Consider the following 14,840-nt stretch of genomic DNA (forward strand, 5'->3'; position numbering starts at 1 on the left):
AAAGTTTAGTTCACAATGAAAACAACATAATATAACCCCCACCGTTTAGAAAATGATGTCGAAAACCATATGTATTAAAAATCGATATAGCCATATATAAATCTATAGTTGAGCCCAAACCATAGTGAGATCCAAAATCCCATAATGAAACTTTATTAATCATCCCATTCAAACCTTTCCCCCTTATACCTAAATTAGTGGCTTGAAACGCATGTCTGTTGGCACAACGAGTGAGGAATTAAACAATCAAACCAGGGGATTGTTTGACTTGTGCACATGGAAGAATCCTCAATTGACCATGTGGCTAAGGAACGTGTAACATCGCACATCAACCAACGGAGAGGAGGTGATGTGCTTTATCTGTACATGTCCGCCTCCATCTAGAACGAGGCCTTTTGGGAGCTCACTGGCTTCGAATTTCATGGGAACTCCGAAGTTAAGCGAGTTGGGGCTAGAGTAATCCCATGAAGAGTGACCCACTGGGTAGTTGCTCGTGGGTTCTCAGAAACAAAACCGTGAGGGCAGAGAGGGGGGCCCAAAGCGGACAATATCGTGCTACGGAAGAGCCGATCCTGGGATGTGACAATTTGGTATCAGAGCCACTCTACTATGTGGTGCGTGTGTACCGACGAGGACGTCGTGCCCCTAAGGGGGGTGGATTGTAACATCCCATATCGACCAACAGAAAAGAGGTGATGTGCGGTGCGTGTGTACCGACGAGGACGTCGTGCCCCTAAGGGGGGTGGATTGTAACATCCCACATCGACCAACGGAAAAGAGGTGATGTGCCTTATATATACATGCCTGCCTCCATCTAACACGAGGCCTTTTGGGAGCTCACTGGCTTCAGATTCCATGGGAACTCCGAAGTTAAGCGAGTTGGGGCTAGAGCAATCCCAAGATGAGTGAACCACTGGGTAGTTACTCATGAGTTCCCAAAAACAAAACCGTAAGGGCAGAGAGGGGGGCCTAAAGCGGACAATATCGTGCTACGACGGAGCCGATCCCGGAATGTGACATAACGAGCCGTCCAACTGGGACTAAGCGCACTATCACGTACAGCAGAATCCTCAATACTCGTAATTCGAGTGGTGGAGTAAAGCTTCATTGTTATGGGAATATATATGTCTACTTTCTTAATTTCAATCTCACTCATTACATAAGTCACGATAAGTGAGATATATAGAGTCGATATACTGCCAAGTATGTAGGTAAATTATTCTGCAAACAAGGAGCTGTTATATCCAAAGATTCAATTGTCATGTATCATAAATGCTCGCCAAAGTTGTGTATTTTGGCCAGACACAGAACATAAACAAGAACAATTCCAAGGTTATACTTGTCAAAGCCTAACAACAAACGTTTGCTATGTATACATTTTTATGTGCTGCCGGGTATGAAAAGATATGAAACACACTGCGAAAATTCCACACCAACCTGATATCTGTTAATATCTAGAAAGCATGAGCACGTGTTGGACAATGGCCTCATGTTTCATAAGGACCAAGGGTTGGCCAACTAAACGAGAAAACCACAACGTGCGGTGCATCTAAACTCAAGTGTAGCATTTAGAAAGTACCGGACTTTCATGTGCTGAGAGGAACTAAGGTCTTTCGTATTGGAGATGAGCGTATTCAGTCACTTCATTAGTCCATTGTCACGAATGAGAAAGGAAATGATGACTTCCAATCCCAAGCAAAATTGCCATCTGCATTGCAAACAACTCAAGCACTTAACACCCCGTCAACACACGTTTAATAATTCGTAATTGGAATCAAGTACTAAGACAATGACATGTTTACATAATCAGAATCCGTAATCAGACGCATCCACAACAATGGCACGTTCACTAATCCATTATCGGAATCAAGCACACTAAAGTGGTCTTCGACGCATACAAATATACGTGTTTACAAACACACATGAGTTTTACTTACGGTATTGGTGGAAATATGAACAGAAAGCATAAACTAGCTGCAAATTAAAGCATTTCTTTTTCTTTTTGATAGGAAATATAGTACACTATCTTCAAAAATCACTTTGTAAAAACTCTCCCTTCCCTTCCAATCCCAATCCTGGCATTGGGGCAAGTATTTTCCATCATGGCTAACTAGTTCCAACTTCTAACCAAGCAAAACATCTAAAGAGTTTGACTGGTATATATATAAACCGGACAAGAAACAAAAGAGTTTTAACTTGGAAAATTAGTTTAGTTAACATAAAGATTGGTATGCAACATAAGTTCAATCAAGGAACAACAGTATATATACCATTATCAGCTGCTATCCCAATATAACGCACTCCTCTCCAGAACATCAATGAATTGCCAAAGTTTAGGCTCATTATTTCATCCTCAAGCGAGAAGCCATTAGTATATATATTATACATTATGTGGGAAGGGAGACAAACCAACCTTTGATTTTAAAAATCCTCTGTAGATAACTAGATGCATTTGAATTTCGAAGTCAATGTCAATTGATTTAACATATAATGGTCTATGTTTTGTCAAAGTTTCTGATACCCGAATAAGTAGACACATTATCTGTAGAAACATTTTCAAGCTAGGACAGTCGTGAGAAGGCACACCTAAATTTATATACTGCACGATGCCAAGTGATAGGAATACAAAGTAAATAAATCATCATAGATAAAGGGAAAAGTCCAAAAGAGTGCTAGATATTCCTAAAGGGTGTCCCTCAATAGAAGGAAACTATATATATATATAATGTCTGTATTGTTTTGTTTGATGTAATATGGATATGGTGCTGAAGTTTGAAGTTGAACAGATCTACTATTATATTTGAAACTCCTAAAAAAGCATCACTAGCAACCCCTCGAGTCAGTAAACTGAGCAGGGGAGTTGCTAAGTCAGATTCCGATTCACCCTCTCCTGGTGGTGCTGTGAGGAAGATGATGGCTGCGATGGAGAGGGGGGCTGGGGCAGAGACGGAGAGGGGCTGGGAAGGGGTGGGCAAGGCAAGGTCGTGGTGAGGTTAGTTGGGTTGGAGAGAGAGAGAGAGAGAGAGAGAGAGAGAGAGAGAGAGAGTGTTTTTAAAATAATTTAAACAGTAAAATAATTTTTTTATTAATTTTTGGTCTACGTGGAAGTCTACGTCATCAAAAAATGGATCTTACTTTCGACACGTTAGCATTTAACAAATTCACTAACAGTTTGGCTAACAGAGGGGTCAAATTGTAGGCTTTCTACAACGTTGAGTGTGTATTGATAAATATCACCAAAATTATGTATGAACTCGTAAATAAACTTGTGTTATAAAATAAATGAATCCCACATTAGGTAAAATTAGGTGGGAATTAGTGGAGATAATTAGGTAAGATTAGGTGGGAATTTGTGGAGATAAAGTTAGTAGGTATTAGTCAAAAGATGAGATAATGGGGTTGGGGATAAATCATTATGTCTCCATTAATTCCATTTGCTTTGCCTATAAATAGGCATTATATTTGCTTGTAAACACACATAGAGAAGAGGAAGAGAAGGAAGAATGAGGGTGAGTGAGTTGAGAAGAAAGAGAGCAAGAGAGAAATTCTCCAAGAGAGAAAATTGAGTGAGCCATACATATTGTAAACACAAAGTTGTAGCCCTATTATTTTACATAGTGAAAAAGTTACTGCTGCTGCTCTCCGGGGATGTAGGCATAGCCGAACCTCGTTAAATACTGTGTCTCATCTACTTTACGTGCAGCTCAATATTCGCATATATACCAGTTCATTTCACAACACGTTATCAGCACGAAAAGCTCTCAGGTATAATTTTTGTGTTGCACTATTATCTATACTACTAACCCTTATGTTGATGTAAGGAAGAAAAGTAGTGGAGAAGCTGTGGTATGCAAGAGAGATATACGAGCAAACCAACTGTAAGGATAAGCTCTATGCCTCTTACTTTTTCTATTATTTTATTATCTCTCTACACAACAAGTTCAACTTAATTGCAAGTGAAAAGAAGAAAAGCCAACATGATATGTCTAGCTTTCCACTAATATATTAGTATAATAATATCATATTATTTGATTGTGGTGTTGATATGAATGCACAAATAATTGTCTTTACTTTATCCTTATATATGGTAATTATATGGACAGTTTCACCTTCTATATTTTTTGTGGTGGTTTTTATCCCCACATTTATTTTATTTAAATGTATGGAGCAGAATTAGTGCCCATACAAGCACGTTTACTTTACCGCAAATTTACTTTTTCTTAAAGTATGATGAGGAATTGACCCTCATACTTTATGAAATTTACTTTACCGCACATTTATTTTATTTACTGTATGGTGTAGGTTTATTACCCATACAACAGTATTTATTTAAAAGGGTGGTGCGGGTTTATCGTCCACGCCTTTACTTTTATTTAAATGTATGGAGCAGAATTAGTGCTCATACAAGCACAATTTACTTTACCGCACATTTAATTTTATTTAAGGTATGGTGCGGGATTAACGTCCATACAGCAAGCAATTTAATTTATGAATTTAATTTACCGCACATTTACATTTATTTAAAAAGGGTGGTGCGGGTTTATCGTCCACGCCTTTACTTTTATTTAAATGTATGGAGCAGAATTAATGTCCATACAAGCACCTTAACTTTATGAATTTAATTTACTGCACATTTACATTTATTTAAAGTATGGTGCGGGTTTATCGTCCATACCAGTAATTTATTTACTAACAATTTATTTTATGGATTAAATGTGCTGTATGATGAGTTTTTTACAGTATGCAGATCAGGACCAGAAGTTCCTTGATCCTCATCATACAATTACATCAGGACTTGAAGATCCTTGATGATAATGTTAACATGAGAGCTGGCAGTCTCTCCGGTACTATATTTGTAAACATGTAATTGGACTTGAAGGTCCTTGATCCCTGACATGTAAATAAGGACCTGGGGTTCCTTAATGATGTAACAGTACCGTATTGGTTCATAATGCCGTATACATGGATGATAACTGTACTGGCAAATGTATTGTACACATGAATAGATACGTATTCATGACTTGATGAATAGTACCGGATATATGAATAGTGACGTATACATAAATATTAATCTTTTGGATAAACCATCACTATTCAAAAAAAGGGGAACCTGCAGTTCCTTAAACTCATGGATGAGCAATTAAATGAGATGCCAGAAGTTCCTCAAAACATGGACAATTATGTAAGGGCTTGAAGTCCAGAAATATGTACAGAAAATTGTAAAAATGTCCATACCATGAGAATATGTGATTTTGGCCCGAAGTTCAAAATCTAAGGGGATTGAATGTCCATACCATGAGAACATGTGATTTTGACTTGAGGTTCAAAATCTAACAGTGTTGAGAACCTGAAGTTCTAACAATTAAATGGACAGCCCTTGAGGTATTATTGCAAATTGTGGTACGCCACATATTTCTTTGGCATAAGAGAATGATGAATTGAGGCTCCCCTCACATTTTGTTATATCTGGGCCGGAAGCTCATGAACCCAAATATATAAGATATTAGCGTGGCTTTTACTCAATTCATATTTCATGTCCATTTGAAAAGGGTGAATAAATTCTGAGTTTTGTGTTTTGCACAGGCCAAAAGTTCCATACATTGAAATATGAAATTTGGGAGAGTCGATGTGGTTATTTGAACCTATAAGGCACAAGGTTCCAAACCGTCATTTTGAAAAGACGTAAAAACCACAATTGCAAGTTTAAGAATGTGCGCAATTATTATAACAGGAACATACAACATATAGATTTTTTCCTGCAATAAAGGTGCAGGCCCTGTAAAATCTATAAAAATACATTATGTTCCGGAAGCCTCTGAAGGAAGAGGACAACGCCTCTTAAGCTTAGCCATGAGCCTCTCATGGTCTCCCAAAATTCTTTCATTGGAGACCTGCAGCATGTCTAGCCTTCTCAGTGTATCAACAGAGTACGAACTCACCAGTTTCAACAAGGCATTATTCTCTCCTTTAAGTTTCTCAACCTCCTGTTGAGACTCATGAAGCATTCTTTGGAGAGACGAATTTTCAGTTGTTAAATTCTCAACTTCGTTTGCTCTGGCACGCAAACCATCAGCCATGTTAGAAACAGAAGCAGCACTCTGAATGCTAAAAGCCATTGAGTCATCAATAGCCTCTTCCTCTGATCTCCCTGTCAACAACATTTCATCCATTGGAGTAATGAAATTCCTAGCTACTATGACAGCAGTAGCATCATTCATCATCACAGAATCATTAACTGTGAGATGACGATTTTTGGATACAAAGGATGGACGCCAAACTTGGGCGTCACTGGTTGTTGTGGGAGTATCATTTAAATTGATATAATTTGGGCAGGAAGAAGAGGAAGTCATTTCTAAGAAGGTTTCGAAGAAAGCCTTAAGAAAACTAAAGTTTCAGAAAATGAAGGAAGTTAAGTTGAAACGCAGTTGCTCCAAATCAAGTTTTGCAAAGGCAATATCTATAGGAGGAGATATGGCTACAGTTTTTTTTTTCAGGATCCCAATATCTTTTCGGATCCCCATATTCTCTTTTTCTTTCCCAGATTCCAAAACTTCACGTGGCCTCCATTAATGTTTGTCGGCACTTTCGGGGTTTTCAAAGTATTATTTTCGTCAAAAGCCGATCTTGCTTTGCGGATTTCACGGAGCTACTTTTTCAAAAGTATCCCGAGAATCTCGCAATTTTCCTATGGTTAATTTGAAATTCACCGGTTCTACCTATTCATTGTATTTGTGTATAAATGTGTTACTAACGAAATTTTCTTTGCAGAAGACATCCAGTTTACTCCATACCTAGTGATGCGATATCTACTTATTTTTCTTATCACTGAGCACTTAATATGCCCGAGAAGCAAGACTATCTCTGATCATCCATTCAGGAAGCGAGACTATCCCTGATCACGTTTCCGCCACATCCGGGAACTGTGAAGGCGACCTTATGCTCTAATCTCCTGAGGTCCTTCTAGACTAGGAGAAATGAGAGCTTGTTGTTTGCTCCCACCAGCTTCCTTCCCTGATTGCTTACCTTCTCTTGCAATCAATATCACAATTTTTTGCATTTTTTCTCTTTTTGTAACTCTCTGAGGGTTATTTGTTTTTGACAGAGAAAAGAGTTGTGATTTTACTCTTGCATGATATAACTAGATCATCAAGCGCTACATTTACTGGGCCGATACAAGCTTGAATGATACTTGAGAAAAGTTTCTCCCACCTAAGGACGTAAGCAATAGTTGTGTTATTTTATGCTTATATACTTATTTGATATTTTATCTTGAAAGATAAGTCCGTTCCAAAAGAATAGCTTGTATGTATCCATGAATTATTAATGCAAATTTTACAGATTGCAAGTTGGATACATTGATAATACACTGCACAGATTAATGTACCATAAGAACAGAATATGGGTATAGCAGTGATCAATATGATGCACGCCTGTTGCGTAGCAAATGATATGGATTGAAGTCCCGAAAGGACAATCCTTTGACATGTCAATATTGATATTATGCACGCCTAATGCGTAGCAAATTATATGGGTTAAAGTCCCATAATATGGGTTAAAGTCCCAGAAATTAATTGACTTGTATGTATTAATCTGTGGCATGCCTGCAGCATGACAGATATATGGGTGCACACCTGTTGCGTAGCAAATAATATGGATTGAAGTCCCGAAAGAACAATCCTTTGACATGTCAATATTGATATTATGCACGCCTAATGCGTAGCAAATTATATGGGTTAAAGTCCCAGAAATTAATTGACATGTATGTATTAATCTGTGGCATGCTTGCAGCATGACAGATATATGGGTTCTAAATGTTCCAACTCCCTAAATGGAGATTTTCCGCGCCCTATGTAAAATAACACTCCATTGGAGGTTATAATCCACATTCTCACATAATAAAAGCCCCTGAAGTGGCTTGGGTACCCAAAAGCAAAGAAATGCTTATAATTGATGCATGCGCATGCAAATGAGAATGGTGAGATCATGAATTGATGAATGACAATTTTTGATCCTGAATTGATGAATGACAATTTTTGGTTTTGGAGTAGCTACTCAAATCATCAATGGGCTGTGTTGATTGGAACCACGTTCAATTATTAAATGTCGACAATATTATTGGCCAAAATGGAATAAGGTAATTCCATTATAGATGAGAATGAACGTGAAAGAACAAACCCACAGTACGAACCCCAAAAGATGTTAATACTGAAATTTATACTTGGGTGTTCGGAATAAAAGGGAATATACCTGCTTTGTATGACACACTGTTTCTGGCAGAAACAAGGAATGTTGGGTTTTTCTCCATATTTACAGATTCAATTGTGCCCCCCCTTATTACACAATTACAGAGACCAACATATTATCTTTAAGGGTTATTAAATGCACGGAGCATATCGCCAGAAGCGATTTCCTAAAGATGTATAAATAGCTGGATGAAAGCTATATAATGTGTCATAAAGTTTAATCCCTTTTAAACAAAATTCGTTAAGAGGATTGACATTGCATAAAGTAAGTCCCTAAAGGACATGTGCTTGAAGCACAAAATTTGTACTCAATATTAATATGCATAAATTACCTCAGTGAGTACATTGATTATAATGTGATTGCAACACATTAAAGCTTCTGCAGAATTCACGAAATATTTGTCTCGACTTAAGGATCGAGCATTATGCCAACGAGATTCTTACTTATATTAAGAAAGTATTGAAGCATTTTTATGAGGATTATCCGTTGAACACTTTAATGATTTTCCGGAAGTATATTGGACCGGACATCATATTTTCCAGATAGGGCTCAACTCCATCACCATCATTTTGGGATGATGTGAGGTATATTTGATGCTATCTCCGCATAACACCATGTACGGGCATATTCTTTCAAGTGAACTTACAAATAGCCCAAGTTTTGTTAGAAACGCGGACTCTGAAAATTTCTATGATTTACATAGAGATAGCTCACTGAAAATATATTTACTTACTCAACTACGAGAATTATTAATGGCTATATCCTCCACTCACTCCGAAAGATTCTCACTCCAAAAGACCGTCATGAAGACATCAGGGGGAGCATCCAGAAGTATGCTATACAGATTGCTGTACTTTTTTTTTCTTCCTTCCATCAGTTTTCTACCTCACTGGGTTTTTCTCCAAGCAAGTCTTTAATGATGCAACTAACATATCACATGTGGTCTTCAAGGGGGAGTGTTATAAAATAAATGAATCCCACATTAGGTAAAATTAGGTGGGAATTAGTGGAGATAATTAGGTAAGATTAGGTGAGAATTAGTAGAGATAAAGTTAGTAGGTATTAGTCAAAAGATGAGATAATGGGGTTGGAGATAAATCATTATGTCTCCATTAATTCCATTTGCTTTGCCTATAAATAGGCATTATATTTGCTTGTAAACACACATAGAGAAGAGGAAGAGAAGGAAGAATGAGGGTGAGTGAGTTGAGAAGAAAGAGAGTAAGAGAGAAATTCTCCAAGAGAGAAAATTGAGTGAGCCATACATATTGTAAACACAAAGTTGTAGCCCTATTATTTTACATAGTGGAAAAGTTACTGCTGCTGCTCTCCGGGATGTAGGCATAGCCGAACCTCGTTAAATACTGTGTCTCATCTACTTTACGTGCAGCTCAATATTCGCATATATACCAGTTCATTTCATAACAACTTGTAAATTGAGGGGTTTACTATAGTTTGTCCAATATATATATATATATATATATATATATATATATAATCCCCCCAAAATCCAAAAGTCCCGCGATACAACGCATACTTCATTTATTTCTCTTTCTCTCAGTCCTACATGGCCAGCAGCGTGTCACCCGATGACGACGGCGACGACGTTCTATTCGCCGTCTCCGAGCAACGTCGCGAGCTCATGGAAGCCGAATCCCTAGAGTCCGACATGGATCTCGCCTTTAATATCCAACTTCAAGAAGCCCTCGCCGCTTCTCTCGCTCTCCAACCCTCTTCCTCCTCCACCCAACCCTGTCGAAACGACGCCGTTCGGACCATCCCCAACACCCTAACCCACGTCTCCCTCAAGTCCGAAGAACTCATAAGAATGGAGCAGGAATTGAAAGACCGAGAAATCGAAAAGCGGAAAGCCAGAGAGGATCTCAACCGTCGGATTCACGATGATCAGGTCGGGAGGGAGATCAAGAAGATTCCAGAGGACGAGTGGCAAGAGTCCGGCGAAGTCTTCGCCAAACCCTTCGGCGAAGGCTCCTCCTCGTTGTCGTCGACGAAGAGGGTCGAGAGTGAGAGCGTGTTCAGGCTCTACTTCAAGGGTTTGGTGAGCGAGGAAATGGTTGGAAATGAGAAAGTGGTGCTGGCTGGGGTTGGGGTTGCGCTATGCGACTCCAGGGATAATTTGGTGTTCGAGGTTTGGAAACCCCTGATTGGGAATGGGATGAGCAAGAATGGAGCCCAGTTGAAAGCCTTGATTGAAGGACTTAATGCTGCTCTTGCTTTGGACTTGAAGCGCATCACCTTTTTCTGTGAGAATTTTCCCATTTTTCAGTTTGTGAGTTGCTATCTCTTCTCTTCTCTGCCTCGTTTCGGTCTGTTGATGAAAAATAGTTAGGCTAATTGTGGATTTTTCATTTTAATATAAAAATTCAATTTTTTAAAGATATACTGATGAAATTAGATAGAGCAGATTGTATATTATCTGTTGTAGACAGAGATGACCCATTTTCTCTGAGAAATTTTAGTTGGGCTTTATCAGCATTTGTTTAATTTAGTTGCTAGTATTACACCACACCAGCGTTATATTGATGCTGATGTGGACTAATTAGTTAGGACAGGTGTCAAGATTAGTTAAATTAATTTTTCTTTGTTGTCATATGGCAATGTATGTAAAGGCATTCTAGCTTCTGTTGGAAGAGATGATATCATTATCATATTGAATGAAATTACAGAGTTCTTCACTTCTCTATTTCTCTCTTGCTCTCTAACCCTATATTCTTCAAGATTTTAGCCCTCATTCTACTGTAGTTCTGTGATATTTGAATGAATCCATGACATCTATCATAATTAGCCTTCTATCTTATATATATGGTTATGGACGCTATGGTTTACACTGACCATGAAAGAGACTCTTGTGAAAGAGGTCTAAAGGAATGGAACTTACTATTATATTAGTGTATACAATTGTAGGTTTTGCGAATTAATATTGTTTTTCTTGGAACAATAGTGAACTTTCAATTTTCAGATGTATTTGATGAAATTTGATAGGGCAAATTGTATATCATCCATTGTGGACAAAGAGACACATTCACTTTGAGAAATTTTACTTGTGTCTTCTCAGCATTTGCCAAATTAGTCTGCTATCTTGTACTTAAATTGACCATTAGAGAAAGTCTTGTGAACAAGGTCTAAAATAATGGAGTTTATTATGACATTTATGTGTGCAATGTTGTAGTATTTGTGTTGAAACCAAGAATATTTGATGAATAGTCACTGTGCTACAGTCTATTTACACCCATGAATAGAGCCTGTTGAATTTCTGACGTTATATTTTATGCATGAAGGTTACTGGTAAATGGCAAGCAAAGCAGCACAAGATAGCAGTGCTTGTCAATCAGGTTAAGAGCCTTCAAGGAAAGTTTACACGTTGCAACCCAAGGCTTGTGCCCCGAAATCATATTAAATTTGTATTTAAACTTGCAAGAGATGCAATAGTGTCTCAATCTCAGACCAACCAACCTGCACAATCTACCACTTGTAAGAATGTGAATGAGACTTGTGTGATATGTTTGGAAGATACTGATGTTAGTCAAATGTTTTCGGTTGGGGGCTGCCTGCATCGGTATTGCTTTTCTTGTATGAAACAACATGTGGAGGTGAAGTTGCTTCACGGGATGATTCCTAGATGCCCTCATGAAGATTGTAAGTCTGACCTTAGTGTTGACAGTTGTGCAAAATTCTTGACACCTAAAGTTGTGGAAACAATGCGCCAACGCTTAAAGGAAGCTTCAATTCCTGCTGCGGAAAAAGTTTATTGCCCGTATCCAAGGTGCTCCGCTTTAATATCAAAACGTGAGCTTTTAGAACACTCCAAAAAAACCTTGAGGGATGTGGAACTATCAGGAATTAGGATATGCATGAAATGCAACTGCCTTTTCTGCGTCAATTGTAAAGTCCCTTGGCACAAAAACAGAACATGCTCTGACTACAAAAAGCTGAATCCTTATCCCCCAGAAGAAGATACAAAGCTAAAGTCTCTTGCCTCAAGGAATCTGTGGCGTCAGTGTGTGAAATGCAACCATATGATTGAACTTGCTGAAGGTTGCTACCACATGACTTGCAGGTATTTACTCCCCATTTTTTGGAGTTTACCCCTCATAATAACTTTCGAAATTATTTTCAGTAAAAAAAATATGTGAGGGAACGAGATTTGTTTTAGACATTTCAATCTACCTCGGTCATTGGGGTGTTGTATACACTATTGATGTCCTAACTAGAAAACAAAAAGGCCATACTTTTGGCTCTAGAAAATACTCTGCTTGCTCCAGTTTCCTAAGGAATGGATTTAAAAAATAAAAGAATAGCTTAAATTCCGTAATGGGAGTTTTGAGATGACTTGCTAGTAAAAGTAGAGGGCATGTGGAAAACAGATTCGAAATTCGAATCTTGTGCATTGAGTGATCATCATACTATTGTTTTCAGCAGTAATTTAAATGAGGAAAGAGTTAAGACAATCTATGTGTTTTGGGAGTTGAGAAAATTCATATTTGTTGACAGAGAAAACATGTGTGGAAAGAGTGCTTGAGGAAAATGGTAAAAATCAAATGTAGATCGAGTTGAAGACAGAGAATGGGAAAGGGTTGATAACCTTTGATTTGGTAAATGTCATGATAATATAAACCCAACTAAGAGGATCGTTGACTGGTGTTTTGTTGCCCAAACTTGTTGGGAATCTGGATTTTATCAGTATTATTATATTGTAATTGAAATTTTGAAAGCTGTTGTACGTCAAGTTTGTGAGTTACTGTATTTATGTCATCTTAGTATTCATCCTAATGGGTTTATTTCTTTTGCAGATGTGGGTATGAGTTTTGCTATAATTGTGGAGCTGAGTGGAAAGATAAGAAGGCAACATGTTCTTGCCCACTATGGGATGAGGGTAATATTTTGTACGATGAAGATGAAGATGAAGATGAAGATTCAGAGGACGTGACAGAGTCAGATTCAGAGGAGTATTCTGACTACGAATATCTTTTACCGTAACATCCCCTCTCTAAAGTCATTCCCTCAAATTTTCTCCGAATGGAAAATATTCAGTAGTACTTATATTAATATGTTGTGTAAAGTATCAAATGGTTTGTGGCAAAAAAAAGAGTATCAAATGGTTACTGCTTGTTCAAAAGGTTTTCCCATCTCTTGATTACTGTAAAGAAAGGAAGGAGAACATGACAGTTTGAAAAAAGAACCCACATTATAGTTGACAAAGAGAATGTGCACATGATGACTATGATGAAGACACAAGGATGAACAAATGTGTTTTATAATTTTATATGTTTGTATCAGTGTGAGTGTGTGTGTTTCAGATTGTGTACCATCCTTGGGAATCTGCATTATTTTTTTTATATTGTTCTAATTGTGATTGAAAGCTGTTGAAGGTCATTCCACCTGAAAGAAAAAGATGCAGATCAAGTTTGCAAACAACTGTTTATGTGATCTCGGTACCCATTATCATGCTTTTATTGCTTTTGCAGAAATGCGGCGCCTGAGTTTTTCCATGTCAGTGGAGCTGAGTGGAATGTCGAAAAGGCAACATGTTCATGCCCAACATCAGATGAAGATGAGATCTTGTCTAACGAAGATGGAGACTTTGAGGAGGAGGAAGAGAAGGGTGAAGATGAGGAAGAAGACGAATATGAAGATGAAGATGAAGATGAAGTTGAGGATGAGTTTGAGGAAGAGAAGCAAATATTGTCTGCTGAAGATGATGCAGATTTTGATGAAGAATATGAGGAAATTCAAGAGAAAGAGGTTGGGGAGGACATTCAGGACGAAGAGGAGGAGGAGGTGGTTGAAGAAGGTGAGCATAACTTGTCTGCTGAAGACGATAGATATTTGGATGAAGAATATGAATATGGGGAATATGTGGAGGAGTATTGTGACTCTGACAGCGAGTGCTATGACTCTTACTCAGATTATTAATTGTAACACTATAATACCCACTCGAAAGAATTTTGTGTTCACTGACTTCTTGTCCATGAGGTTTTCCGTTTGATGATCCATCTGTTCTGCTCTAATTTGTTTTAATACCATTAAAGGAGAGGAGGAGAAAAAGGAAGATGAGAAAGACGAGAGTTGAGGTAAAGAGAAGGGGAGGAGAATTCAAAACAGAAAAAAGTGTTTTTTGTGTGTGTTGTGTTTAAAATCTAATTAACAATTATTGAATATTAATTAATTAATTAACAAAATCTGATTATAAATAAAAATATGATTACAAATAGGTCATCCGTCATCTAGTGATACTTTCGTGTTCAAATTAGAAGATACTGAATTTTGAGTTTAGGAAAGTCAATATTCCAATCCAAGTCATTTGCAGAAGTGTTGCTTAATGGTCAAAATTAATCAAAGTAATTTCACGAGAGATTATAGAATAGTAGTATTATGGCCACGTAGTATAACTTGTCACCTTAAATCTGAAGACTTGATTTCCAAGACGCTCTTGGTCTCTTCCTTATCCAGCAAGTTTCCACTCCTTTTTGCCTTCCCTTGCACGCTTTACCAATATGTGAGTTTTATCACTAAAGGATCCATTTTTATGGGTCTTTTGTGTTTTTGGTTTGGAGTTATTGGGTGGTGTTTTGGTC

The 14,840-nt window shown here is 37.8% G+C and overlaps 1 protein-coding gene across 2 annotated transcripts; it reads left to right on the plus strand.

The window, feature by feature from the left end:
* LOC18774899 lies at window positions 9,735-14,270 on the plus strand. Of its 2 annotated transcripts, none has more exons than XM_020566441.1 (4): window positions 9,735-10,534; window positions 11,544-12,322; window positions 13,056-13,238; window positions 13,731-14,270. In XM_020566441.1, exons 1-4 carry the CDS (start codon window positions 9,812-9,814, stop codon window positions 14,176-14,178), a joined length of 2,133 nt encoding a protein of 710 aa, XP_020422030.1. In that variant the 5' UTR covers window positions 9,735-9,811; the 3' UTR covers window positions 14,179-14,270. The 2 variants fall into 2 exon arrangements, with proteins under 2 accessions (XP_020422030.1, XP_020422031.1); XM_020566442.1 differs by having other exon boundaries at window positions 9,754-10,534; window positions 13,056-13,257; window positions 13,731-13,843.

The sequence above is a fragment of the Prunus persica genome, chromosome G6, assembly GCF_000346465.2.
Source record: "Prunus persica cultivar Lovell chromosome G6, Prunus_persica_NCBIv2, whole genome shotgun sequence".
NCBI classification, from domain to species: Eukaryota; Viridiplantae; Streptophyta; class Magnoliopsida; order Rosales; family Rosaceae; genus Prunus; species Prunus persica.